General features: G+C 49.0%; 1 protein-coding gene across 15 annotated transcripts in view; it reads left to right on the plus strand.

The window, feature by feature from the left end:
• The window catches only part of LOC146771006 (stAR-related lipid transfer protein 3-like), a 150,456-nt gene that overhangs the window by 101,490 nt on the left and 23,149 nt on the right, over positions 1-25,817 (plus strand). For all 15 annotated transcript variants that reach the window (XM_085640362.1, XM_085640368.1, XM_085640364.1 and 12 more), the window contains 5 exons: positions 11,919-12,036; positions 18,095-18,193; positions 18,629-18,684; positions 20,172-20,264; positions 23,519-23,581. In XM_085640362.1, the coding sequence (XP_085496488.1) occupies positions 11,919-12,036; positions 18,095-18,193; positions 18,629-18,684; positions 20,172-20,264; positions 23,519-23,581 (429 nt within the window). The remainder of the gene's footprint in view (positions 1-11,918; positions 12,037-18,094; positions 18,194-18,628; positions 18,685-20,171; positions 20,265-23,518; positions 23,582-25,817) is intronic.

A 25,817-nucleotide genomic window follows, 5' to 3' on the forward strand; every position in this document is an offset into this window, starting at 1 on the left:
AGGTCAGGTGACCACCTCCTAAGGCGGCAAAAGTAAAACCCCACCCTTCTTCTAGAAGGTTCCAGCACATTCCAGGAGCTTCCCCATTCTACCTATGGGACAAAAAAGGCGGGCTGGTGTCGCAACATTGTTGTGGGGTCCCAGCCAGCTCCTGGCAGCTAGGGTGCTACTAGAACAGGCCACTCTGCAGTAGCAGGGGTCTGTGGCAGCCATCTTGGGTGTAGTAAGCACCTGCACCTTAACACTACAAAAACGAAAAAAATCAGGGAAAAAGGGCCAAGTCCAACAGGTCTGTACTCCCTTTTCCCTTCATTTCTCAGTACTTCATCTGGCACTATGCCACCAGTGAGGCCTGCACTCCCTCTCTCTGCAGAGTAATACATTGCATGGTTCCTGGAGAATGTGCCGTACACCTCCTTCACTTGACACTAAAGTGGGCAGTGCCATACTACTTCATGCAGTCTACTCTGCCTTTCTCTGCGTTACCATGCAGTCTCTGAGAGCTACATTTAGCTTCTCTGCACAGTGACGCTTCCAGTACTGCACCACCTCTGATGTGGCCAGTTTTTCTCTGCACAATGACCCTCCCATACGATGCTGCTCTGAGATCTACAGTTCGGTTCTCTGCACAGTAGCTCTCCCTGTACCACAGCACTTGTGAGATCTACAGCTCCTTTCTCTGCACAGTAGCTCTCCCCGTACAGGGCCTACTGTTGTAGCTGCAGCTCCTTTCTCTGCACAGTAGCTCTCCCTGTACACGGCCTGCTGTGAGAGCTACACCTCATTTCTCTGCACAGTAGCTCTCCCCGTACAGTGCCTGCTGCGAGATCTACAGCTCCTTTCTCTGCACAGTAGCTCTCCCTGTACACGGCCTGCTGTGAGAGCTACACCTCATTTCTCTGCACAGTAGCTCTCCCCGTACAGTGCCTGCTGCGAGATCTACAGCTCCTTTCTCTGCACAGTAGCTCTCCCTGTACTGCACCAACTGTGAGATCTACAACTCCTTTCTCTGCACAGTAGCTCTCCCTGTACTGCACCACCTGTGAGATCTACAGATTTTTTCTCTAAACAGTAGCTCTCCCTGTACTGCACCACCTGTGAGATCTACAGATTTTTTCTCTGCACAGTAGCTCTCCCTGTACTGCACCACCTGTGATATCTACAGCTTCTTTCTCAGCACAGTAGCTCTCCCTGTACTGCACCACCTGTGAGATCTACAGCTCCTTTCTCTGCACAGTAGCTTTCTCTGTACAGTGCCTGCCGTCAGAGCTACAGCCCCTTTCTCTGCACAGAGGTTCTCCCTGTACTGCACCACCTGAGATCTACTGCTTCTTTCTCTGCACAGTAGCTCTCCTTGTACTGCACCACCTGTGAGATCTACAGCTTCTTTCTCTGTACAGTAGCTCTCCCTATACTGCACCACCTGTGAGATCTACAGCTCCATTCTCTGCACCGTTGCTCTCCCTGTACTGCACCACCTGTGAGATCTACAGCTCCTTTCTCTGCACAGTAGCTCTCCCTGTACTGCACCACCTGTGAGATCTACAGCTCCATTCTCTGCACAGTAGCTCTCCATGTACTGCACCACCTGTGAGATCTACAGCTCCTTTCTGTGCACAGTAGCTCTTCCTGTACTGCACCACCTGTGAGATCTACAGCTCCTTTCTCTGCACAGTAGCTTTCTCTGTACAGTGCCTGTCGTGAGATCTACAGCTCCTTTCTCTGCACATTAGCTCTCCCTGTACAGTGTCTGCTGTGAGAGCTACAGCCCCTTTCTCTGCACAGTAGCTCTCCCTGTACTGCACCACCTGTGAGATCTACAGCTTCTTCCTCCGCACAGTAGCTCTCCCTGTACTACACCACCTGTGAGATCTACAGCTCCTTTCTCTGCACAGTAGCTTTCTATGTACAGTGCCTGTCGTGAGATCTACAGCTCCTTTCTCTGTACATTAGCTCTCCCTGTACAGTGCCTGCTGTGAGAGCTACAGACCCTTTCTCTGCACAGAGGTTCTCCCTGTACTGCACCACCTGTGAGATCTACAGCTCCTTTCTGTGCACAGTAGCTCTTCCTGTACTGCACCACCTGTGAGATCTACAGCTCCTTTCTCTGCACAGTAGCTTTCTCTGTACAGTGCCTGTCGTGAGATCTACAGCTCCTTTCTCTGCACATTAGCTCTCCCTGTACAGTGTCTGCTGTGAGAGCTACAGCCCCTTTCTCTGCACAGTAGCTCTCCCTGTACTGCACCACCTGTGAGATCTACAGCTTCTTCCTCCGCACAGTAGCTCTCCCTGTACTACACCACCTGTGAGATCTACAGCTCCTTTCTCTGCACAGTAGCTTTCTATGTACAGTGCCTGTCGTGAGATCTACAGCTCCTTTCTCTGTACATTAGCTCTCCCTGTACAGTGCCTGCTGTGAGAGCTACAGCCCCTTTCTCTGCACAGAGGTTCTCCCTGTACTGCACCACCTGTGAGATCTACAGCTCCTTTCTCTGCACAGTAGCTTTCTATGTACAGTGCCTGTCGTGAGATCTACAGCTCCATTCTCTGCACTGTTGCTCTCCCTGTACTGCACCACCTGTGAGATCTACAGCTCCTTTCTCTGTACAGTAGCTCTCTCTGTACTGCACCACCTGTGAGATCTACAGCTTCTTTCTCTGCACGGTATCTCTCCCTGTACTGCACCACCTGTGAGATCTACAGCTCCTTTCTCTGCACAGTTGCTCTCCCTGTACTGCACCACCTGTGGGATTTACAGCTCCTTTCTCTGCACATTAGCTCTCCCTGTACAGTGCCTGCTGTGAGAGCTACAGCCCTTTTCTCTGCACAGTAGCTCTACCTGTACTACACCACCTGTGAGATCTACAGCTCCTTTCTCTGCACAGTAGCTCTCCCTGTACTGCACCACCTGTGAGATCTACAGCTCCTTTCTCTGCATAGTAGCTCTCCCTGTACAGTGCCTGCCGTGAGATCTACAGCTCCTTTCTCTGCGCAGTAACATTTCTGGTACTGTACTGACCCTGATATCTGCAGTTCTTTTCTTCGCACAGTGATGCACCTGCGAGTGCCAGACCCCTTCACAGCAACTCTCGCAGCAGCACCCTTCCCCTAAAGCACACATGATCATTGTTTTCTCTCCTCATCAGACTGGGAATTTCCCTTCTGACCTCCGATTTCATTTCCTTCTTTCTGCGACTTTATGAGGATCTAATGCAGCATTATACTTTCATATCCCAAACCCCAGTCTACTTTAAAATATCCGTTCTTTGTTCTTGTCTGCGTCCCGCAGGCCTCCAGAGCGTCCTCATCTTGCGCAGGTCCCCTATGCCTTGAGGGTCATGTGTGAGGTCACCTCTGCTGACACCAGGGCCTTCAACAGCTGTAGCCCTGTGGTGCTGCAATCGAGTGACAGCTCCCCTGTGGATTGTAAACAGGAGCTGCCCCGAGCATTGTGAGTGAGGGCTGTGCGGTGCTTCTAGGGTCAGGAGCTGTCCTATGCATTACAAGTGAGGGCTGTGCAGTGCTTCTAGGGGTGAGGAGCTGCCCGAGCATTGTGAGTGAGGGCTGTGCAGTGCTTCTAGGGTGAGGAGCTGTCCTATGCATTACAAGTGAGGGCTGTGCGGTGCTTCTAGGGTGAGGAGCTGTCCTATGCATTACAAGTGAGGGCTGTGCGGTGCTTCTAGGGGTGAGGAGCTGCCCGAGCATTGTGAGTGAGGGCAGTGCGGTGCTTCTAGGGTCAGGAGCTGTCCTATGCATTACAAGTGAGGGCTGTGCGGTGCTTCTGGGGGGTCAGGAGCTGCCCGAGCATTGTGAGGGCAGTGCAGTGCTTCTAGGGTGAGGAGCTGCCCGAGCATTGTGAGTGAGGGCTGTGCAGTGCTTCTAGGGTCAGGAGCTGTCCTGTGCATTACAAGTGAGGGCTGTGCGGTGCTTCTGGGGGGTGAGGAGCTGCCCGAGCATTGTGAGAGAGGGCTGTGCAGTGCTTCTAGGGTGAGGAGCTGTCCTATGCATTACAAGTGAGGGCTGTGCGGTGCTTCTGGGGGGTCAGGAGCTCCCTCATGCATTTTGAGTGAGGGCTGCGCAGTGATTCTAGGGTCAGGAGCCACCCTGTGCATTGTGAGCGAGGGCTGTGTGGTGCTTTTTGGGGTCAGGAGCGATCTGGTGCATTGCAAGTGAGGGCTGTGTAGTGCTTCTAGGGGGCAAGGGCTGCCCCGTTCATTGTGAGTGAAGACTGTGTAGTGCTTCTGCGAGTCAGAAGCTGCCTTGTGTATTGTGACTGAGGACTGTGCAGTGCTTCTGGGGGTCAGGAACTCCCCTGTGAATTGTGCGTGAGGGCTGTGCAGCACTTCTATGGTCATGAGCTGCCTCGTGCATTGCGAGAGAGGTCTGTGCAGTGCTTCTAGGGGGCAAGGGCTGTCCTATGCATTAAGTGAGAGCCCCGTACATTGATAAAGGGCTGTTCTGTAGGGGGTCAGGGGATACCCCATGCATTGTGACAGCGGTGCACAACTCCATGGTGCAGGAGCTGGCCCGTGCATTGTGAGTGAGGGCTGTGCAGTGCTTCTAGGTGTCCGGAGCTGCCCGTGCATTGTGAGGGCAGTGCAGTGCTTCTAGGGTGAGGAGCTGTCCTATGCATTACAAGTGAGGGCTGTGCAGTGCTTCTAGGGGTGAGGAGCTGCCTTGTGCATTGCTAGTGACGGCTGTGCAGGGCTTCTAGGGGTAAGGAGCTGCCCCATGCATTGTGAATGGGCTGTTCTGTAGGGGTTCAGGAGAAACCTTATGCATTGTGATAGCGATGCACAACTTCCTATTGCAGGAGCTGGCCCGTGCATTGTGAGTGAGGGCTGTGAAGTGCTTCTAGGGGTCAGGAGCTGCCCCCTGCATTGCGAGGACTGTGCAGTGCTTCTAGGGCAGAGGTCTTCAAACTTTTTTACTCTGAGCCTCCCCAAAGCAAAATGTTTTGAGGTCGGGCCCCCCTCCAAAACTTTATGGCAAGGATTGGGGGAGCGGAAGGGACATGGCTGCATGCAGGGAGAGGAGCTTATGAGATGATTTCAGGAATATGTTTTCTATAGCTTAAGAACCGCACCAAGTATGAGACTTATACAACAGCAAATGCATCAAACAAAAAAAGATATCCTAAACAAACTGCTCCCCATAATTGGGGTGTTGTGAGCCCCTCACACTCTTTGACCCCAATGCAACTATACCTGCTGCACTAATGATAACTGCAGTCCAGAGTAGCAGGCTATCTCCTCTGCCTCTTTTACCTCTTCCCCTCCATGATGGATCATCACCTCTGTCCTAATGCTTGAAAGGACAATATGGTTGATGCCCCTTTTTTAAAGGTAGACAGTCATAATTGTGATGCAGTGGGCCCCCAAAATCCCTGGGCCCCAGTCCTGCTGCATCTGCTCCTTTATGATAACCAGCAGTGGCCACTTACACACTTGACAGCAGTACCAGCTTCACTAATGAATGTCCCTTTAAAAAAAAACCAACACTTATTGTCCCCTTCTTTGGGGTATCTCTCTGAAGAAGTGGTCGCTGGCCATTTGTAAACATAAAAATGAGTCCGTATACAGTGCTCCCTATTCTGAGCGTTCTCTTTGTCAATATCTATGAATCGCGCTCCTTTCCTCTTTCTCCTGGACCATTACTGTGAGCCCCAAGGATCAAGAGGATTAGGGCTCTGCATCTGAATGCAACCCTGCTGACCTACCTGCCACCCCATGGACTCAGCTTTCATAAAAAAAAACTGCCCCTGAATGGTTAATACGGACTTTGAGATGCCTCTGCCTGAAATCGAAGTGTGTGGTGGTAGTGCAGAAAGTTAAAAAAAAGAAACCAGCCTTCTTACCAGCCATTGATTGATTGAGTCACTTAAAGCTAGGGCCACTGGAATTATGAGTTTCTGCAGCAGCAGCGTTTTCCACATAATTATCAGTTTACTGCATTTGCTACATAATCTGCAGATTTCAACAAAAAAAACTTAATTCTAGCTCAAACGGAACAAACGTTACTTAAAGCATGACAAAGTTTTCGGACCAGTGGAAAGCCTTTTGCAAAGATTGACTGGTAATCTTGTAGTTACTTACTGCTGTATTTGGGTGTTAAACTGGTACTAATGAGGTGAAATAGTTCCCCTGACAGCGTTACCGTGAGTTAAAATGATAAAAAATGCACGAGACTACAAGTGATGGGGAGGGCGGACACAGCGCGCTGCAGGAGGGGTTGTGGGGACACGGGAACCTTTTTCCACATATTGTGGGGCTGCCCGAAGATTCAGAGGTATTGGAAAAGAGTGGTGAGGTGTATGGAGGAGGTGTGGGAAGTGGAGATTCGCCCGGAGGCTAAAAAGTGCATCCTTAATATATGGGAACCAACGGACCTGCCGCCAAAAGGGATGCTCTGGGTCACGCTTGGTCATATGGTTGCGAAGCGGAACATTGCTAGGCTCTGGGGAAGCGCTGTTCCACCAAAACTATCAGATTGGAACAACGATATGGACTGGTGCATGCTGCAAGAAAGAACTGTGTATGTGGCGAGAGGGTGCCCTCGCAAATGGGTTGAGGTATGGATCAAGTGGAACGATTTTAGGGGCGGCATTTGCGAACCTCCTGCCATCGCGCAGGAAGACCCTGGAGATGTCTAGTATCCTGCTGATGCGGTTAGGGTGCAGGGAAGGGGGCGGCGGCTGTAGCCCCCAGCCTTGGACACGTGAGATGAGCGTAGTGTTGACCGGTAGTTAAGGGGTGGGAGGGAGGGGGAGTTTGATTGTTGGGCACATTAATGCAAATTGGGGCGCTCTGCCCATATCTCTGTGGATGTTCTGAAGGACACTAGACCTGCCACATTCTGGTTTCACCTTGGTACACCTGCATCCTTCAACGCCGCCGTACCTCCGGGTTGACGGCATAGGGCTGTGTGATTCGAGACATATGCGAGATATTTACCGCGGCCGGCCCATAGGGGTTGTAGGCTCTCTGCTGTGTACCTTGACTCTTTGAATAAAGGTTTTTCAAAACAAAAACAAAAAAAAAATGATAAAAAATGAAGTAATGCTAACCATAAAATGTGGCACATTTACCAAGCATGCCGCATAATGTTGTCCTCTTCTGCTGAATAATTCCAGTGGATCTGCTTAAAGCTTTATGGTGGCAAAGATCTATTCTTTTTAAGATGTAATGTAAAGGAGTTATCAGCTGGAATCTGGAAAAGTGGAGACACTTACAAAAATGTCTGCATTAGATACAGTTTGATTACTTATTACTAAAAAGTATATTTTGTAAGAACTTGTTTTATCTCAATCACTGCATCATTTTGCAGCAGACTAGCTTAGCGTATGTGAATACTGATTTAAAATAATGACTTACATATTCACAGTGCTTTCTGCCACAGGCTGGGACCTCACAGCACTATAAACAGGGCCATTGGAATTATGCGGAACGGAGAAGGCCAAATTATGCAGCATGGTTGACTAAATTCTGCAGCAAGCAAAGGTGAATTATGCTGTTTTTTTTGTGATAGCATTACTGTGCTATTTTTACACTTGTTGACATTGTCCTGGCCTTTATTGCCCCTCATACGTACCACACTAACACCCACATATAGAAATAAGAAACAGAAAGGTGACCAGTCAACCTTTAGAAAGGGCCTTCCACTGCAATTTTTTATCTGCAAATTATGCAGCAGACAATGGATTATGTAGCAAATGCAGGAAAACCATAACTATGTGCTTTGAGTGCAGGGTAAGCGTGAAAGTGAAGGGTGAGAATGAGGAGTGAGTTGTCTAAATGCAGGGTGAATTCCCAGACACTTGAAGTTAATCAGCATGTTATTGACGGGGCGAAGGAAATAAAAATGTGCTGATCCTGCAACAAACTTCCAGTCTTATGATTAGGGTTGCCAGCTCATTATTTTGATGTGCCAGACAGTACAAAAATAAACAGTACCTAAAGCCCTATTTTCATTACTTATCTGTGCATACATCGAAAAGCAAATATAAAGCACTTTTAAATGTGTTCTAGGGCTGCCTGAATGATTCATGACTGAAAATAAAAGGAACAGACAGAAAGTCACATGACAAATGAATACATACGTTTTTATTTAAATCCCTATTTAGTGTCAAAGCATGGTCTTTGCAGGCTCTTTAAACCTACATGGCTGGCATTTTTTCTATTGGCAACCCTACTTTATATTCCTTTTCATGAAATGCATTCTCATACTACAGCAGTAAATGTAAAATGCAATGTAAAAATAGGCAGAGTGGGGGCCCAGGGGGTACTGGAAACAGAAAAAAAAACTAAGCCTCGGTAACCAGTTTCCAAAGGTATGTTAATGTGCAAATGGTCTTTAAAGACCTGTGAAAAACCCAGGCGTGCTGGAGTCTTAATAAGACTTCAGACACTGCCCAGTGAGCCCCTAGCAGCACACCCACTGAACTCTGGCCCCACAGCACTCTTGAGGGCTTTAGAGTAAATGAAGACCGCCTGGAAATACAGCAAATAAACATCGCTGCACTTCCAGGCCTCTTCATTTACATGTGCTTGTAGAGGCCTTTGCGCCCCCCTGGGAACCCACCAACGTCCCCCCAGGGGGGGCGCGCCCTACAGTTTGAAGACCTGTGTTCTAGGGTCAGGAGCTCTCCCGTGCATTGTGAGAGAGGGCTGTGCAGTGCTTCTAGGTGTCAGGAGCTGCCAGTGTATTGTGAGGGCTGTGCAGTGCTTCTAGGGTCAGGAGCTGTCCTATGCTTTACAAGTGAGGGCTGTGCAGAAAGATTTTTATCAATAATGAAACTCATTTTTAGGTCTCGCCTGAGCCAGCGCATGCACTGCTCTAGCGAGACATTTAGTAACTGGGTTTTAAAAGTGTTACCCACAGGCTTTTGCCGGCCACCAGCTTGCTGTTACGCGCACAAGCGTGCGCGGCGTGCACAGCTGCCATCTGGCTTTCTGTAATGGCTCATTAAGCCTTACAGCGCACGCGTGAATCCCCTCTCCTACCCCCTCCCTTCTCCCACTCCCTCCTCGTCAGCTTCTCTTATTACAAGCTTCCCGCGTCGCGCGGCAAATGCTTGTTTTTATTTCCCGTGCTTTCCCCTCTGCCTCTGTCCGATCACTTTCGCGGCTTGGTTTTCTTTTGCTTTCAGCACTCAGCCTCTCTCCCTTGTTTTATTAATCTTCATGAAAAATAATGTTTCTCTGCCACTGACCCGTACGTCAGCCCTGCCGCGCTTCAACTCCCTGCCCCTCCCTCACCACAGAGCGCGTCTTTTATTTAACTTTCAGCCCGGCTGCGCTTCAATTCCCGCCCCTTCCTCACCACAGAGCGCGTCTTTTATTTAACTTTCAGCCCATGCCACAGTGAGGAGCTACAGAATACCGATGGACAGACCTTACTATTGGCTCGGTGTATTTGTGCTGCCAAGAAGCACCTGCATATTGACATTCCTAAGGAAAAGTCCTGCTTGTTGTCTGGGTCCCACAGATCATACCGTCAGTTATTTTCCGATCCGTAAGACTGGTGGTTTTTTATGTCATGTTTACTTTAGGACAGCCCACGCCATTTTTAATACGATTCTAAGCGTTAATGGACCTCTCAGCCACATCAATAAAACGGGGACGTTTTTCATTAAAAAAAAAATTAAAAATCAGCACGCACCCGCTTCTTGAGCACCTCGCTTCATGTTAACAATGCTTCTTTATTTTGTAGCAGTTTGTCGAAACGCCACACCTCCCTCAGAGTGCAGACCGCTCCTGCAGCAGGACTCCGTCTCACTCCTTCGTTCCCCGCTTCTGCGCTTCATGTTTTGGACAGGAGGATTCTAACAATGCATGTTTATGTTAGCAAACCGCACTAAAATAAGCAAGCATTGATCGCGCGGTGCTGTCTAAAACGTGAAGTGCGGTATACTCCAACACCGCACTTCACGTTTTGTTCCCTGACACCCGCTTCATGTTCTGGACATCAGGGTGCTAACAATGCATGTTTATTTTAGCAAACCGCATTAAAATAAGCAAGCATTGATAGCGCTGTGCTGTCTAAAACATGAAGTGCGGTATACTCCAACACCGCACTTCATGTTTTGGACACCGTGGTGCTAACAATGCTTGTTTAGCCTAGTCCTCCTCACTGCTTTCAATACGTAGGTAGGGACAACATTAGTGAAGGTAAAATAATACATTTATGTTTATTTTTATAGTGTTTCCGCATTTAGGCAACTTTGACCCCTTACAAACGAAGAGTGAGAGAAATATTACAATCGGCAACTGCACAACCTCCATAGAAAGGTGGAGCCGTCTCATTCGATTAAAATGAAATCGCCATTCGAATCGATAGTTTAAGTTGCATGACTAGAGTTTTGATGGTAGCACTTAATTTGCCAGAGTTTTGGTTGCTGCTTAAATTAACGCAAATTGCTGCATTATCTTGCCAGATTTTTCTAAACGCTCCCGTCTTCGACAGTTACATCTATTTAAGATAGTGTGCACAGTAAAGTACCCCGTCTCCCAAACCATAAAAAGGTTGTTTATTACTTACAAAAATAATAAATGTAAAGGGTCTTGGTTTGAGGTTCTTACAAAATCCTTCAGTAAACGCTTGACTCTTCCAGCACCTCGAGCTGGAGACCAGAGACCACAGTCTGACAGAGTGCCCCGTCTACCAACCCATAAGAAAAACAACACAGGTTGTATTGGAGGTTTTTAGCAAAGCCTTCAGTCAAGGCTTGAATCCTTCAGCACCTGGGGTTCCAGTCCAGATCAGAGACCAACGCAGTACGCGCCGGGCTATTTTCTTCCATCATGGAGCCTCTAGGTCCTCCCTAAAATCATATGCTTTGTCCCTGCAGTTGTAAGACTGAGCAAGTCATCCTCTGAACACTAGGCACACAGTATTTGGTGTGTTGAGTCGCAGTGTCTTTCCAGTTGACTAGTTTGGTGGTGCAGCACCAGAGACCCCAGAGTGGGGCCGGCCAGAATCCCCGCATCCTTTTAATTCTGTCTGCATCCATGATGATGGGGCGCAGTAAAAGGGAGAGAAAGAGCAGTGTCATTTCAAAGGGGTCAAGGTTGCCACCCCTGTACTGAATTATTCCACAAATACCCCCAACCACCGCTCTTTGTATTATAAATACGTTATGTGCAATTTAAAATCCACCCCTACTGTCCCCTTTGTCGCAATTCAAGAGGACACAAACCCTAACCCGCACTAGGTGGCATGCTTCATCTGCGGGTCGCTCCTCGTCTGGGCATAGCCACGGCTCTTTGCCCTGCCAGAGTAGTTCTGATGTTTTTATTGCGCATGTATATACATTGTTTTACATTTATAATCTGTAGGGTCAGGCTGTTGAAACACTGTTGTGGTGGTTAGTGTGACTTTGGGTTTTTCAGCCCACACACTTTCCAAGGTAAGAATCGATTCTAGCTCGGATTGCTTTCGGCATTGCTATATTTGATCTACGGCGACATGTTTCTAGCTCTATAGCTGCCTGTTTAGTTGGAAGCATTGGGCATGACTATATCCTCCCTGTACTAACTACTTCTCTTGGAAGAGTGTAAACTAAAGGAAGAGGTTCCCAGCACCTGCCCTTGTGCTCTTCACTGTCTGCTACATTGGAATGTCCCACGTACAGCTGAGGCGAATGGATCCCTCAGTAGGAGAGAGTCTTGTGTCCATTCTCCTGGCACCATTGGACACAAATGCACAAATAATGCACCTAAGCTGCAGAGTTGGCACCAGTCACTTTTTGTATTTATAGAAGTTGTGCTGAGATCCAACCGAGCTCTTGAGTGAAGGCAGGTAAGTGAATGAATATGTTGTCCTGCTCTCAACATTATTGCTGAGGCAACATTTTCGTCATAACAGATAGCCAATCCAAGTGACGCATCTCATGTCTTGTGTAACTTCCTCCATTGCAGCTTCTCTCAAAAGGGGCGTTCGGCTACCTCCTTCCCATCGTGTCCTTCGTCATCGCTTGGTTGGAAACCTGGTTCCTTGATTTCAAAGTCTTATCTCAGGAAGCCGCGGAGGAGAGATGTGAGTTGGCTGGTGGGCTGGGAGCGCTGTGTGTTTTGTTTCCTGGATTCATGCCATCCTTGCCGATAAGTATGGGCCAGTATAACTGAAGCCAGCTGGCCCAACTAACATGACACTACTGCCATTGGGGAGATAAGGAGGCATGACACTACTGCCATTGGGGAGACATGACACTACTGCCACTGGGGAGATGGTGAGGCATGACACTACTGCCATTGGGGAGACATGACACTACTGCCACTGGGGAGATGGTGAGGCATGACACTACTGCCATTGGGGAGACATGACACTACTGCCACTGGGGAGATGGTGAGGCATGACACTACTGCCATTGGGGAGACATGACACCACTGCCATTGGGGAGACATGACACCACTGCCATTGGGGAGGCATGGCACTACTGCCATTGGGGAGATGAGGAGGCATGACACTACTGTCATTGGGGAGACATGACACTACTGCCATTGGGGAGATGAGGAGGCATGACAGTGCTGCCATTGGGGAGGCATGCCACTACTGCCATTGGGGAGGCATGCCACTACTGCCATTGGGGAGGCATGCCACTACTGCCATTGGGGAGGCATGCCACTACTGCCATTGGGGAGGCATGACACTACTGCCATTGGGGAGGCATGACACTACTGCCATTGGGGAGGCATGACACTACTGCCATTGGGGAGGCATGACACTACTGCCATTGGGGAGACATGACACTACTGCCATTGGGGAGACATGACACTACTGCCATTGGGGAGACACGACACTACTGCCATTGGGGAGACACGACACTACTGCCATTGGGGATACATGACACTTCTGCCATTGGGGAGGCATGACACTACTGCCATTGGGGAGGCATGACACTACTGCCATTGGGGAAGCATGACACCACTGCCATTGGGGAGACATGACACTACTGCCATTGGGGAGACATGACACTACTGCCATTGGGGAGGCATGACACTACTGCCTTTGGGGTGGACGGGGAGACATGACATTGCTGCCATTGGGGAGACGAGGAGACATGGCATTACTACCATTGGGGGTATGGGGAGACATTACAAGACTGCCATGGGGGAGAATGGGGTGACCTACACCACTGCCATTGGGGAGACATGCCACTACTGCCATTGGGGAGACAGGCCACTACTGCCATTGGGAAGGCATGACACTACTGCCATTGGGGAGACATGAGACCACTGCCATTGGGGAGGCATGACACCACTGCCATTGGGGAGGCATGACACCACTGCCATTGGGGAGGCATGCCACTACTGCCATTGAGGAGGCATGCCACTACTGCCATTGGGGAGACATGCCACTACTGCCATTGGGGAGGCATGACACTACTGCCATTGGGGAGACATGAGACCACTGCCATTGGGGAGGCATGCCACTACTGCCATTGGGGAGGCATGACACTACTGCCATTGGGGAGGCATGACACTACTGCCATTGGGGAGGCATGACACTACTGCCATTGGGGAGACATGACACTACTGCCATTGGGGAGACATGACACTACTGCCATTGGGGAGACACGACACTACTGCCATTGGGGAGACACGACACTACTGCCATTGGGGAGACACAACACTTCTGCCATTGGGGAGGCATGACACTACTGCCATTGGGGACGCATGACACTACTGCTATTGGGGAGGCATGACACTACTGCCATTGGGGAGACATGACACTACTGCCATTGGGGAGACATGACACTACTGCCATTGGGGAGGCATGACACTACTGCCTTTGGGGTGGACGGGGAGACATGACATTGCTGCCATTGGGGAGACGAGGAGACATGGCATTACTACCATTGGGGGTATGGGGAGACATTACAAGACTGCCATGGGGGAGAATGGGGTGACCTACACCACTGCCATTGGGGAGACATGCCACTACTGCCATTGGGGAGACATGCCACTACTGCCATTGGGAAGACATGAGACCACTGCCATTGGGAAGACATGAGACCACTGCCATTGGGGAGGCATGACACCACTGCCATTGGGGAGGCATGACACCACTGCCATTGGGGAGGCATGCCACTACTGCCATTGAGGAGGCATGCCACTACTGCCATTGGGGAGACATGCCACTACTGCCATTGGGGAGGCATGACACTACTGCCATTGGGGAGACATGAGACCACTGCCATTGGGGAGGCATGACACTACTGCCATTGGAAAGATGGGGAGGCATGACACTACTGCCATTGGGGAGGCATGACACTACTGCCATTGAGGAGGCATGACACCACTGCCATTGGGGAGGCATGACACCACTGCCATTGGGGAGGCATGACACCACTGCCATTGGGGAGGCATGACACCACTGCCATTGGGGAGGCATGACACCACTGCCATTGGGGAGGCATGACACCACTGCCATTGGGGAGGCATGACACCACTGCCATTGGGGAGGCATGACACTACTGCCATTGGGGAGGCATGACACCACTGCCATTGGGGAGGCATGACACCACTGCCATTGGGGAGGCATGACACTACTGCCATTGGAAAGATGGGGAGGCATGACACTACTGCCATTGGGGAGGCATGACACTACTGCCATTGGGGAGGCATGACACTACTGCCATTGAGGAGGCATGCCACTACTGCCATTGGGGAGACATGCCACTACTGCCATTGGGGAGGCATGACACCACTGCCATTGTGGAGGCATGACACTACTGCCATTGGAAAGATGGGGAGGTATGACACTACTGCCATTGGGGAGGCATGACACTACTGCCATTGAGGAGGCATGACACCACTGCCATTGAGGAGGCATGACACCACTGCCATTGGGGAGGCATGACACCACTGCCATTGGGGAGGCATGACACTACTGCCATTGGAAAGATGGGGAGGCATGACACTACTGCCATTGGGGAGGCATGACATTACTGCCATTGGGGAGACATGACACTACTGCTATTGGGGAGATGAGTAGGCATGACACTACTGCCATTGGGGAGACATGACACTACTGCCATTGGGGAGGCATGACACTACTGCCATTGGAGAGACATGGCACTACTGCTATTGGGGAGGCATGACACTACTGCCATTGGGGAGATGGGGAGGCATGACACTACTGCCATTGGGGAGATGGGGAGACATGACACTGCTGGCTTTGGGAAAGATGGGGTGACATGCCACTACTGCCATTGGGGAGGCATGACACTACTGCCATTGGGGAGACATGAGACCACTGCCATTGGGGAGGCATGCCACTACTGCCATTGGGGAGGCATGACACTACTGCCATTGGGGAGGCATGACACTACTGCCATTGGGGAGGCATGACACTACTGCCATTGGGGAGACATGACACTACTGCCATTGGGGAGACATGACACTACTGCCATTGGGGAGACACGACACTACTGCCATTGGGGAGACACGACACTACTGCCATTGGGGAGACACAACACTTCTGCCATTGGGGAGGCATGACACTACTGCCATTGGGGACGCATGACACTACTGCCATTGGGGAGGCATGACACTACTGCCATTGGGGAGACATGATACTACTGCCATTGGGGAGACATGACACTACTGCCATTGGGGAGGCATGACACTACTGCCTTTGGGGTGGACGGGGAGACATGACATTGCTGCCATTGGGGAGACGAGGAGACATGGCATTACTACCATTGGGGGTATGGGGAGACATTACAAGACTGCCATGGGGGAGAATGGGGTGACCTACACCACTGCCATTGGGGAGACATGCCACTACTGCCATTGGGGAGACATGCCACTACTGCCATTGGGAAGACATGAGACCACTGCCATTGGGAAGACATGAGACCACTGCCATTGGGGAGGCATGACACCACTGCCATTGGGGAGGCATGACACCACTGCCATTGGGGAGGCATGCCACTACTGCCATTGAGGAGGCATGCCACTACTGCCATTGGGGAGACATGCCACTACTGCCATTGGGGAGGCATGACACTACTGCCATTGGGGAGACATGAGACCACTGCCATTGGGGAGGCATGACACTACTGCCATTGGAAAGATGGGGAGGCATGACACTACTGCCATTGGGGAGGCATGACACTACTGCCATTGAGGAGGCATGACACCACTGCCATTGGGGAGGCATGACACCACTGCCATTGGGGAGGCATGACACCACTGCCATTGGGGAGGCATGACACCACTGCCATTGGGGAGGCATGACACCACTGCCATTGGGGAGGCATGACACCACTGCCATTGGGGAGGCATGACACCACTGCCATTGGGGAGGCATGACACTACTGCCATTGGGGAGGCATGACACCACTGCCATTGGGGAGGCATGACACCACTGCCATTGGGGAGGCATGACACTACTGCCATTGGAAAGATGGGGAGGCATGACACTACTGCCATTGGGGAGGCATGACACTACTGCCATTGGGGAGGCATGACACTACTGCCATTGAGGAGGCATGCCACTACTGCCATTGGGGAGACATGCCACTACTGCCATTGGGGAGGCATGACACCACTGCCATTGTGGAGGCATGACACTACTGCCATTGGAAAGATGGGGAGGTATGACACTACTGCCATTGGGGAGGCATGACACTACTGCCATTGAGGAGGCATGACACCACTGCCATTGAGGAGGCATGACACCACTGCCATTGGGGAGGCATGACACCACTGCCATTGGGGAGGCATGACACTACTGCCATTGGAAAGATGGGGAGGCATGACACTACTGCCATTGGGGAGGCATGACATTACTGCCATTGGGGAGACATGACACTACTGCTATTGGGGAGATGAGGAGGCATGACACTACTGCCATTGGGGAGACATGACACTACTGCCATTGGGGAGGCATGACACTACTGCCATTGGAGAGACATGGCACTACTGCTATTGGGGAGGCATGACACTACTGCCATTGGGGAGATGGGGAGGCATGACACTACTGCCATTGGGGAGATGGGGAGACATGACACTGCTGGCTTTGGGAAAGATGGGGTGACATGCCACTACTGCCATTGGGGAGGCATGACACTACTGCCATTGGGGAGATGGAGATGCATGGCACTACTGCCATTGGGGAGATGGGGAGGCATGACACCACTGCCATTGGGAAGGCATGACACCACTGCCATTGGGGAGGCATGACACTACTGCCCTTGGGGAGATGGTGAGGCTTAATCTGGCCCCTGTGTAGCCAAAGTATATTAATATCAGAGGTCTAGGAGATGGGGTGCACGGATTTGAAGTACTATTCAAGAGGCTGCTACACATTAGCCGAAAAAGCGCTTCAACAGTCCATCCCGGGTAACAAGCGCTATATAAATAAAAATCTTTTTTTCTCCTCTCCTATCCCTACGCTATCCTCCTGAAATCCAAATAACTGAGTAACCTATCCACCACTCAAATTACTTTCATATTTCACTATACTAATTCAAAATTAATCCTTTATGGGCTCCGGAGTAGTGTGCTACTCTCCGAAAATCGCTTTGCCACCTTGTCAGGGGTAGTGAGCGCTATATAAATGCAATTACAATACAATACAATACATTCGCTTGAAAACTATCCTTTACGACCCAATGAGGCCCTTTGAGGAGCCATAATTGGGCTTCAGAGCACTTCACCCCAGACAAGAGGAGGCCTGCACCTTTAGCATCTGCCCTCGTGCCCCAGCCTCCCTGTACACACACCGGCTGCTCCTGGAAGACGTTACCGGGATGGCCGTGGACCTGTGATGCTGCATCTGCTGTATTAAATATGTCTCTTGTTTACCCTTTCAGGGGAGGTTATTTTCAGAAGTGTATTTTTAAGTAAATTTATATTGAATTTCTTTACTTATGTGAGATGCTTGCAAGTTCTATCCTGGATTACTGGGGCAGTGGTGTCTGGGCTCCTTGCTGGCAAAGGATGATGGGAGTTGGGTTTCTAGGAGGAGTAATTTCACCAAACTTCAACTTTCATCGTGTAATGACCATTAAAGATAGAGGCGGGAGCGTCATTAAATCTGTGCACGTGCGCCCTTTCTGTTTGTTAATTGTTGTTGGTTGCAGGGTATCTGGCGACACAGTCTGCGGCCAATCATCGGCCCCTGCTTTACCCTCGCGCCATCTCAGATGGACAGTTCTACTCTCCCCCGGAGTCCTTTGCAGGTGAGAAGGGGATGCCTCTAGAAACCTAAACGAATGTGGAGCAGCTGATGTGTGACTGCACTACTGGGATCTACTGTGGCGGTCTCGTGCACCCAAACCCCGGGCAAGAAGATCTCATTGGATCCTCTGTGATGCGTCCTTGCCCTGGAGTTGGAAATGCCATGTATGATCGTAGACTTTCCCATTGTGCTAGTGAAAACCTATCCCTTTCGGGTTGTGCGGAATTGTTCAAGTGATCTTGCCTCCCTTTCCATCAAACCATGTTGCACCAGCTATGAATTATTACCAGAGGTCTCTACTCCAGTGTTCCAGTTTTTAAAAAAAACACCCCTTGTGTGAGAAAATGTCCTCTAGCACAAGAGAACTTCCGAGGTCTGTATCTTTTGGTATACTGGCCGGTATCTGTCTTGTGACCTGTGTCTCTGCCTTTTTTAGGATCTGACAATGAGTCTGATGATGGCGGGACAGGGGGACAAGCAGTCACAGCTCAGGTAAATTGTTGGGTTTGCTCATGGTTGAAGGAACAGATAATCTGGCGGAATCTCCAGTATTTTAGGAGAAGAAACTGCCCTGCTGGCTGAAAAGATGCAATGTTGAGAGTAGTAAAACCATATTCAAAGCTTAGAGGAGTGTTCGTTTCTTCCACTCTTACTTCTCCTTCGGCTTTCCAAGTAGTCTTAGCCAGGTGGGCCTCTCTTCTCCTCTCTACCACTAACTCGGGTCTAGCAAGCTGGGCTTCCAAGCAGAATGCGATCGCAAAGAGGTAAGTGATGGGTTCCAACTATTTTTACCTCGTGCTAACATTTCTGAAGAACCCCATATCAAAAAAGTTATCTTTGCAGTGGTGTTTGTGGAAGAAATGTGTCAGCAGGTGTATTTGCATTTCCTTTAGACCTGTTTATGTGTGATGTGTGAGCGGTGACTTAAATCAATTTATGATTTACAAAATATCCACTTTATTTTTTCACGAGTATTTCCTTTCTAGCACATATTCTGACTTGAATTTGGTAGGAAAAAGGTCCAGATAAAATAGTTGGGATTAATTATTGTCTTAGACAGTGGAACTAGTGAATAAAGGAGACTTCTCAGTCTAGAGAACAGCCAGGTGAAAAAAGAATTCCACTTGATTTGAATATCAACCAGTTATGCAGCTTGTCTAGCCAAATGATTGACATTGGATCCCAGATCACCTTTATTTAGGACATTTAGAGGTAACTGGTATGTTGCTTTGTAAGGGACACTAGTTTGAGTAATGCCTTAGGGCCATAGCCATGTCAGGAAGCTTCCAGCATCTGTTTTTCAAATTCTGCCCATGTCAGGAAGCTTCCAGCATCTGTTTTTCAAATTCTGCCCCTGGGTCATGGCAAGATGCGCACACATGTGGCCATACTCAGGCGGGGTCTATCAACAAGCTCTGGGTGGAAATGCAAAGTCAAACCCAACAGGCCGATCCCGCTCTGCAGTCCGAGAGTTTCTTGAGAAGAGTCCTGGAATGCGCTGATTGCCTCAGTAAACTTTAATGTACATATTTTAAGCAGTAGAACTGTTGCGTATCAGCAAACACAAGCTGTATTAAACTGACCGATTGTTTACAAATATCTCATTTGTACATGTTTGTATACACAAGTTTTTTTTAAAGAATTTTGTCTGACAATTGTTTTTACTCTTTGTAGATATTATCTATTGTAATGGTTTAATTAACTAAACAATAAAGCTTACAATTACATAGCCATGTTCCTTCTGGTATCCATAAAACGTTTGTACTTCACCCGCACAGTCATCTAGAAGTGTAGGTTGTAGGAATCTAAAATGTGAAATATGAAACCAAAGAAAACAGAGGGGTGTTCAAAGTTCCCCGGTTTGTCACTTCCCGGATATGTCATATATGGTGCCGGGCAGCATTGCATGCTCTGCCTGGCTTTGTGAAGCGGGTCTCTGTCCCAACCGCCCCCAAGAATAACCAACCCCTGTGTTTCAGGAACGAGGGTATGTGCAGCAAGGCAAGGAGTCCTTGGAAGTGGTCGAGCAGATCCTGGCACAAGAGGCCAGCTGGAGATTCGAGAAAAGCAACGTGAGTGAATACCGATGGGGATCTGTGGCAGAATGTGTATGATCAGATCATGTATTTTCTTGGGAAGGGCAGCCCTTTTGATGAAATCTCTTAGAGTCCTTTTCTTGCTGCATTTCCCCTCTTTCCTCCAGCAAGTTGTAGAATTGTCAAGTCCCCTTTCTACATTACACATCTGCAGGTGCCTTGTATCTGCAACTGGAGGAGTATTTAAGAGTAATTAGCTTTTTCTTTTAGATATTTTGGTAAAACAATCCTGCTTGTAAATTCATTGTAGAATTGTGGTCCACCAATCCAGTTCCACGAGATGGGCTTTAAGCTATCCAGGTGCAGAGCCTGTTCCTGAATGCAGTCGATAAATATAGGTTCAAGGCGCAGTTGCCATTAGGATTTATTGCTGATGAGCTACTAATACAAAGAGAATAGGATACGGGGGACAAAATTACACCCGAGTCCCTTGGCGATCAGTCATCACACCGAGTGGCACACAAGTTTCCAGGAGTTCAGGGGGCCGGTCTCTCCTACCACCTTGAAATCCCTAGAACCAACTTAGACCACTATTTGAAAATGTGCAAACTTGGATGGAAATAGAATTGGTATTTAGCAGCTTCGTTGGCATGTCTGCCCCAGTCTACAGGTCTGAATCATCGATGAACCATGAATGGCTTGTAAGCAGTGCTTTAAATGGGCCGGTACTCACCGGTACTGAGTACCGGCACTTTTTCATTTTCTCCCCTTGAGTACCGGCACTTTTCCTAGAATGAAGAGAGTACCGGTACTCATTGGACCTGACTTCAACCCAGGCAGCACTTCCTTCATCCCTCCACTGATACCTCTGCAGCACCTTTAACAAGCACTGCACGGAATTCATCTCGGGAACTCTTGGCACCAGGAACCAGCGTGAGCTGCTTTGGAAGTCTGGAAGTCATCAGAGGGGGGGTCTGAAGAGTGGTTATCTTATCCATTGTTCTTTTCACAGTGGGGCTGAGGGGGCTGTAAAATCAAATGGATGGCGGTGGGACGCACGGTTCAGGATTGAATATTCCAGCAGCGTTTCATTTAAAAGTGGGTTTATGGCTGTGGGAGTGATGTCCACTGAGTTATCTAACAGCGGCCCATTAAGCGCACCTGAGGACAGGCGCCAGCTGGCCTGCCCATCTCGGACCCCTCCCGGGCACAGGCCTCGCTGGCCTGCCCGTCTCGGACCCATCCCGGGTACAGGCCTCGCTGGCCTGCCCGTCTCGGACCCCTCCCGGGTACAGGCCTCGCTGGCCTGCCCGTCTCGGCCTCGAACCCCTCCCGGGTACAGGCCTCGCTGGCCTGCCCGTCTCTATCCCCTCCCGGATACAGGCCTCGCTGGCCTGCCCGTCTCGATCCCCTCCCGGGTACAGGCCTCGCTGGCCTGCCTGTCTCTGCCCCCTCCCGGGTACAGGCCTCGCTGGCCTGCCCGTCTCGATACCCTCCCGGGTACAGGCCTTGCTGGCCTGCCCGTCTCTGACCCCTCCCGGGTACAGGCCTCGCTGGCCTGCCCGTCTCGGACCCCTCCCGGGTACAGGCCTCGCTGGCCTGCCCTGGGCGTATGATCCACCGGGGGCCACCGTTCTTCCGCTCTTATACATACAAGTGCTTCACTGGCTACCATTACAACTTGATCTATATTTCCAGAGTCCCTCTTCATTCTAAAACTATCTTGTTGTGAAATGTGTTCCTTCTTGAAAGTATAATAATGCCTCATACAAGTAACAGGAACTCCTTCCAGAATGAGTACACTCACGTAGAGGGACAACGAGTCACGGCTTTCAAAATTACGAAACGTGTTTCTTTATATCGGATAAGTGCCAAGTGTTTGTGTACGTGGTTGAGAAAACAAGTAGGTGCGAGGAAGGCACTGAACTCTGGCTGCTGTTTCAGAATGTGTCACAGGAATGAACACAGCTCACTCGGAAGAACACACTCTTCAGATACCCTTCAATTTTACTAAAAAATGTTTTAAACAAATGTTCATAAAATGCTCTATTTCACTGTTGCACAAATAAAACTCACACTCCACAAATAGACTTGCACCGTAGGCAAACACAGTAGTGACGCACACAATACAGTAACGGATACATTCACAGAAACCATAATGCACAGACACGGATGGGTACATACTGCACAGATGTACATGCAGCAAAAGATTCATGCCCAAGCACGTACGCGCAAACACTTGCGAAAACCACAAGCACAGACACACAGCACACACATTCCATCTGTAGACACACACACACAGCATGCACACATACAATTGTAGGAAGAGGGTATACACGTGGGGCAGTGCAGAGGGGACAAAAGCTGAAATGTAGTAGACCCACTCCACAGATATAGTGGGATTTTAGAGGTATTATCTACTAGGCATAGATGTTCCTTGCGTTTAACAAACTCCTTATAGGAGGACGAGACTCCAGAAGGAGCAAGGGTGAAGAAAGACCAGGCAATTAGTTGCGGAGACTTCTGGACTGTGCCGGTGTTTCTCCTAGACCATAACAAACTGTTACTCGGAACCACATGAAGAATAAGGCAGTTAGCCCCCAAAGGAGACCAGCAGACGTTTACCACCACCCAGTATATAGTGCAAATGCTCCACGCCCTGCGTTGTATCAGAGATGTGGAAGTGTAAACAGAAATACGTTCATTCTTTCCCGGATGTTTGCCCTTGTCTGCCCTTTCTCCTGCCTGTTAAATCGGCCACGAGTGGCTCATCCTCCCGCTTAGCTGAACCGGTCACTGAGTGCTTATCTTTTATGTATGACCGAGGTGGCCCACCTTTTTTCATTCCTGAAGTGGCCCACCTTTTTTCATTCCTGAAGTGGCCCACCTTTTTTCATTCCTGAAGTGGCCCACCTTTTTTCATTCCTGAAGTGGCCCACCTTTTTTCATTCCTGAAGTGGCCCACCTTTTTTCATTCCCGAAGTGGCCCACCTTTTTTCATTCCCGAAGTGGCCCACCTTTTTTCATTCCCGAAGTGGCCCACCTTTTTTCATTCCCGAAGTGGCCCACCTTTTTTCACGGCTGAAGTGGCCCACCTTTTTTTCACGGCTGAAGTGGCCCACCTTGTTTCACGGCTGAAGTGGCCCACCTTCTTTCACGGAGTGGCCCACCTTCTTTCACGGCTGAAGTGGCCCACCTTCTTTCACGGAGTCAGTTTTGATCTTCCGCACCTACATTTCCTTATAGTGCAGTCTCCTTTAATATGTTCTGTGTGTTTTTTCGTTATTCAGGAAGTGGGAGATGTTGTCTACACCATCGAAACACCGTTCTATGGCAAGTCCTTCATCTTGAAGGTAAGGATACCTACTTAACACACTCCTCTTCCCACAGAACACCGGCTTACTTTTCTACTCCATGTCGCACCTACCTGGGTATTCTCTTTCCTTAACCAGCTGAGGCCTTAACTACTGCTTATCTCCATGGCTAACCCACACCCTTTCACAGTGCAGATGAGCAGATGAGCTCCTACAGTTCACGCAACGTTCATATGCAGGTGCATTCTTTCTTTCATAAATGACACCATCCCAGGATCCATCTGGACATTTCTTATCTCGTTCATCATGCAGATGTACAATATTACGTCCTCTATCATCTCCTCCCAAAATACAACCAGCCAGTTCCTATTTCCTTCAGAAAGCCCATCGGTCCATGGTCTCTAGCCAGCATCAATCCTTGTGTATCCTGCCTTTTGAGCCCAGTAAACTCCAAAGGCTCCAAGTGTGCTGCATTAATGTAGTTTTGGAGTTCTGTTAAAACATCTTAATTGACCTCAGATTCAGTTTTCCGTTGGGGGTTGTTATAGTTATCTTGTATTGTCTATAATCAGGTGTATCTATTTGTGTACTACAAAATGTTTTTAAAAAAATGTTTTCTTAGTGAACAAAAAAATATAAAATAATATGTATTGATAAACAACAGATGAAAACTAATAAGAACTAAAAATAAAATTAATTTTTAGAAAAAAAACAGAACATGTATATGTGTATTTAAATGTCAAAATAATGTCTAGTTAGATTTGTATTTCAACCCATACGAGATTTAATGTCCGATAAAGAAATATAGGTCTTACGGGAGCTGTTCTTGTTTCAGTTGCTTTGTTTTCCCCTCTTTCTCCCTGACCTCACTTACCTCTGAGTGGGTCCCTTTATGTACAATTTCTTCTGTTTAAACCACAAGTGACATAATCGCTCAGTTCTAATACCTGTAGTGCACTTTATTCTTGTAAGGCTGCCCCTCTACCTAGGCAATGCAGGGTTAACAGCCGTGGCATTGTTGCGTGGAGTTGAGCACATACCTTTATATCTGTATTCTTGTGGGGAGTTAGGAGCAGGTCCGCAGGCATCTCCTCCATAAAGTTCTTTCAATCCCCTATACATGGATTCTTAGTCTCCCTCAGGACTGGTAGATGTGTGTTTGTCTACGAATGGACTTGTGACAGAACATTGGAGTCCATGTATGTGTCTGTGCTGCACAAAATGGTGATCTCCATCGTCCCCGGCTGGTTGTTGACCTTTTAGACATGCCAGCTTTCAAATACTAGTCTTTCTCCTTTGCCAAAACCAGATCAGCCCGTTTAGTGGGAAGAGTTAGCCGGCCACTGCTTTTTCCGTAGAAGAGATTCCCATGACAAGGCAAAACATGAAATTCCCCCTTTCCTGTCTGTGACCACATCTTTTTGTGAAATGGTTGCCCAGAACAGGCAATGTCAGGAGAGATCACAGACTTGGAGTAAAACAAAAACTAGTCTCTAATGGCTGTAAGCAAACTCCCCCAGGCATTGGGTAACATCTGAACATTCATCTGAACATTAAAGAAACACATCATGTCAAACATTTTAAATACATACAGCTCATACATGTCCTACGATCAATAATTGATTGTGGAGAGCAAAACTCTAGACACCTCTTTAGTCTATGGAAAGCGACTGAATACTACCCAGAGGGATTTAGCGAACCCTAAAACCGCACTGAGAAGCTGACAAAGGTACACCTGAGCGGGAGGCCGGGGAAGAGGCACTCGAGCACTCCAGGGAGGTCTTGTTGAGATTGCGGTTCAACTTGGGGCAACTTAGTCCTTCCCAGAATACACACGAGGGCTCAGATCTTTCCTAGAACGGTTGGAGACACTTACCTGAGGGAATGCACTGAACAAGGAATCTTCATACAATATGGTAGTGAATAGTAATAGCAGAGTGCTGGTTTGGTGCCTTAAATAGCTGCCACCCAGGGAGTACCACTAGGCCTGGAGACAGCATCTGTACATTTACGAATATGGGATGATCGGACCTTGAATAGATACCAGAGATTGATTGTGATCGTGAACTTCATCGTAGCAAAAGGGACATAGTATATTGATGGACTGGTGCGTTGCAGCAGCAAAAAAACAGTTTCTGCTGGCATGGACTGCCCTAAAGATAATTTAAAAATGTATGAGGCATGGGATGAAACTCAATGGGCTGATCTAGTCTGAGAATGGAAGTAAGAGTAAACCAACCAGAACATTAGGTAGAGCAGCCTACGGGGAACATAC

The sequence above is a fragment of the Triturus cristatus genome, unplaced genomic scaffold (genome assembly GCF_964204655.1).
Source record: "Triturus cristatus unplaced genomic scaffold, aTriCri1.1 SCAFFOLD_354, whole genome shotgun sequence".
NCBI lineage: Eukaryota > Metazoa > Chordata > Amphibia > Caudata > Salamandridae > Triturus > Triturus cristatus.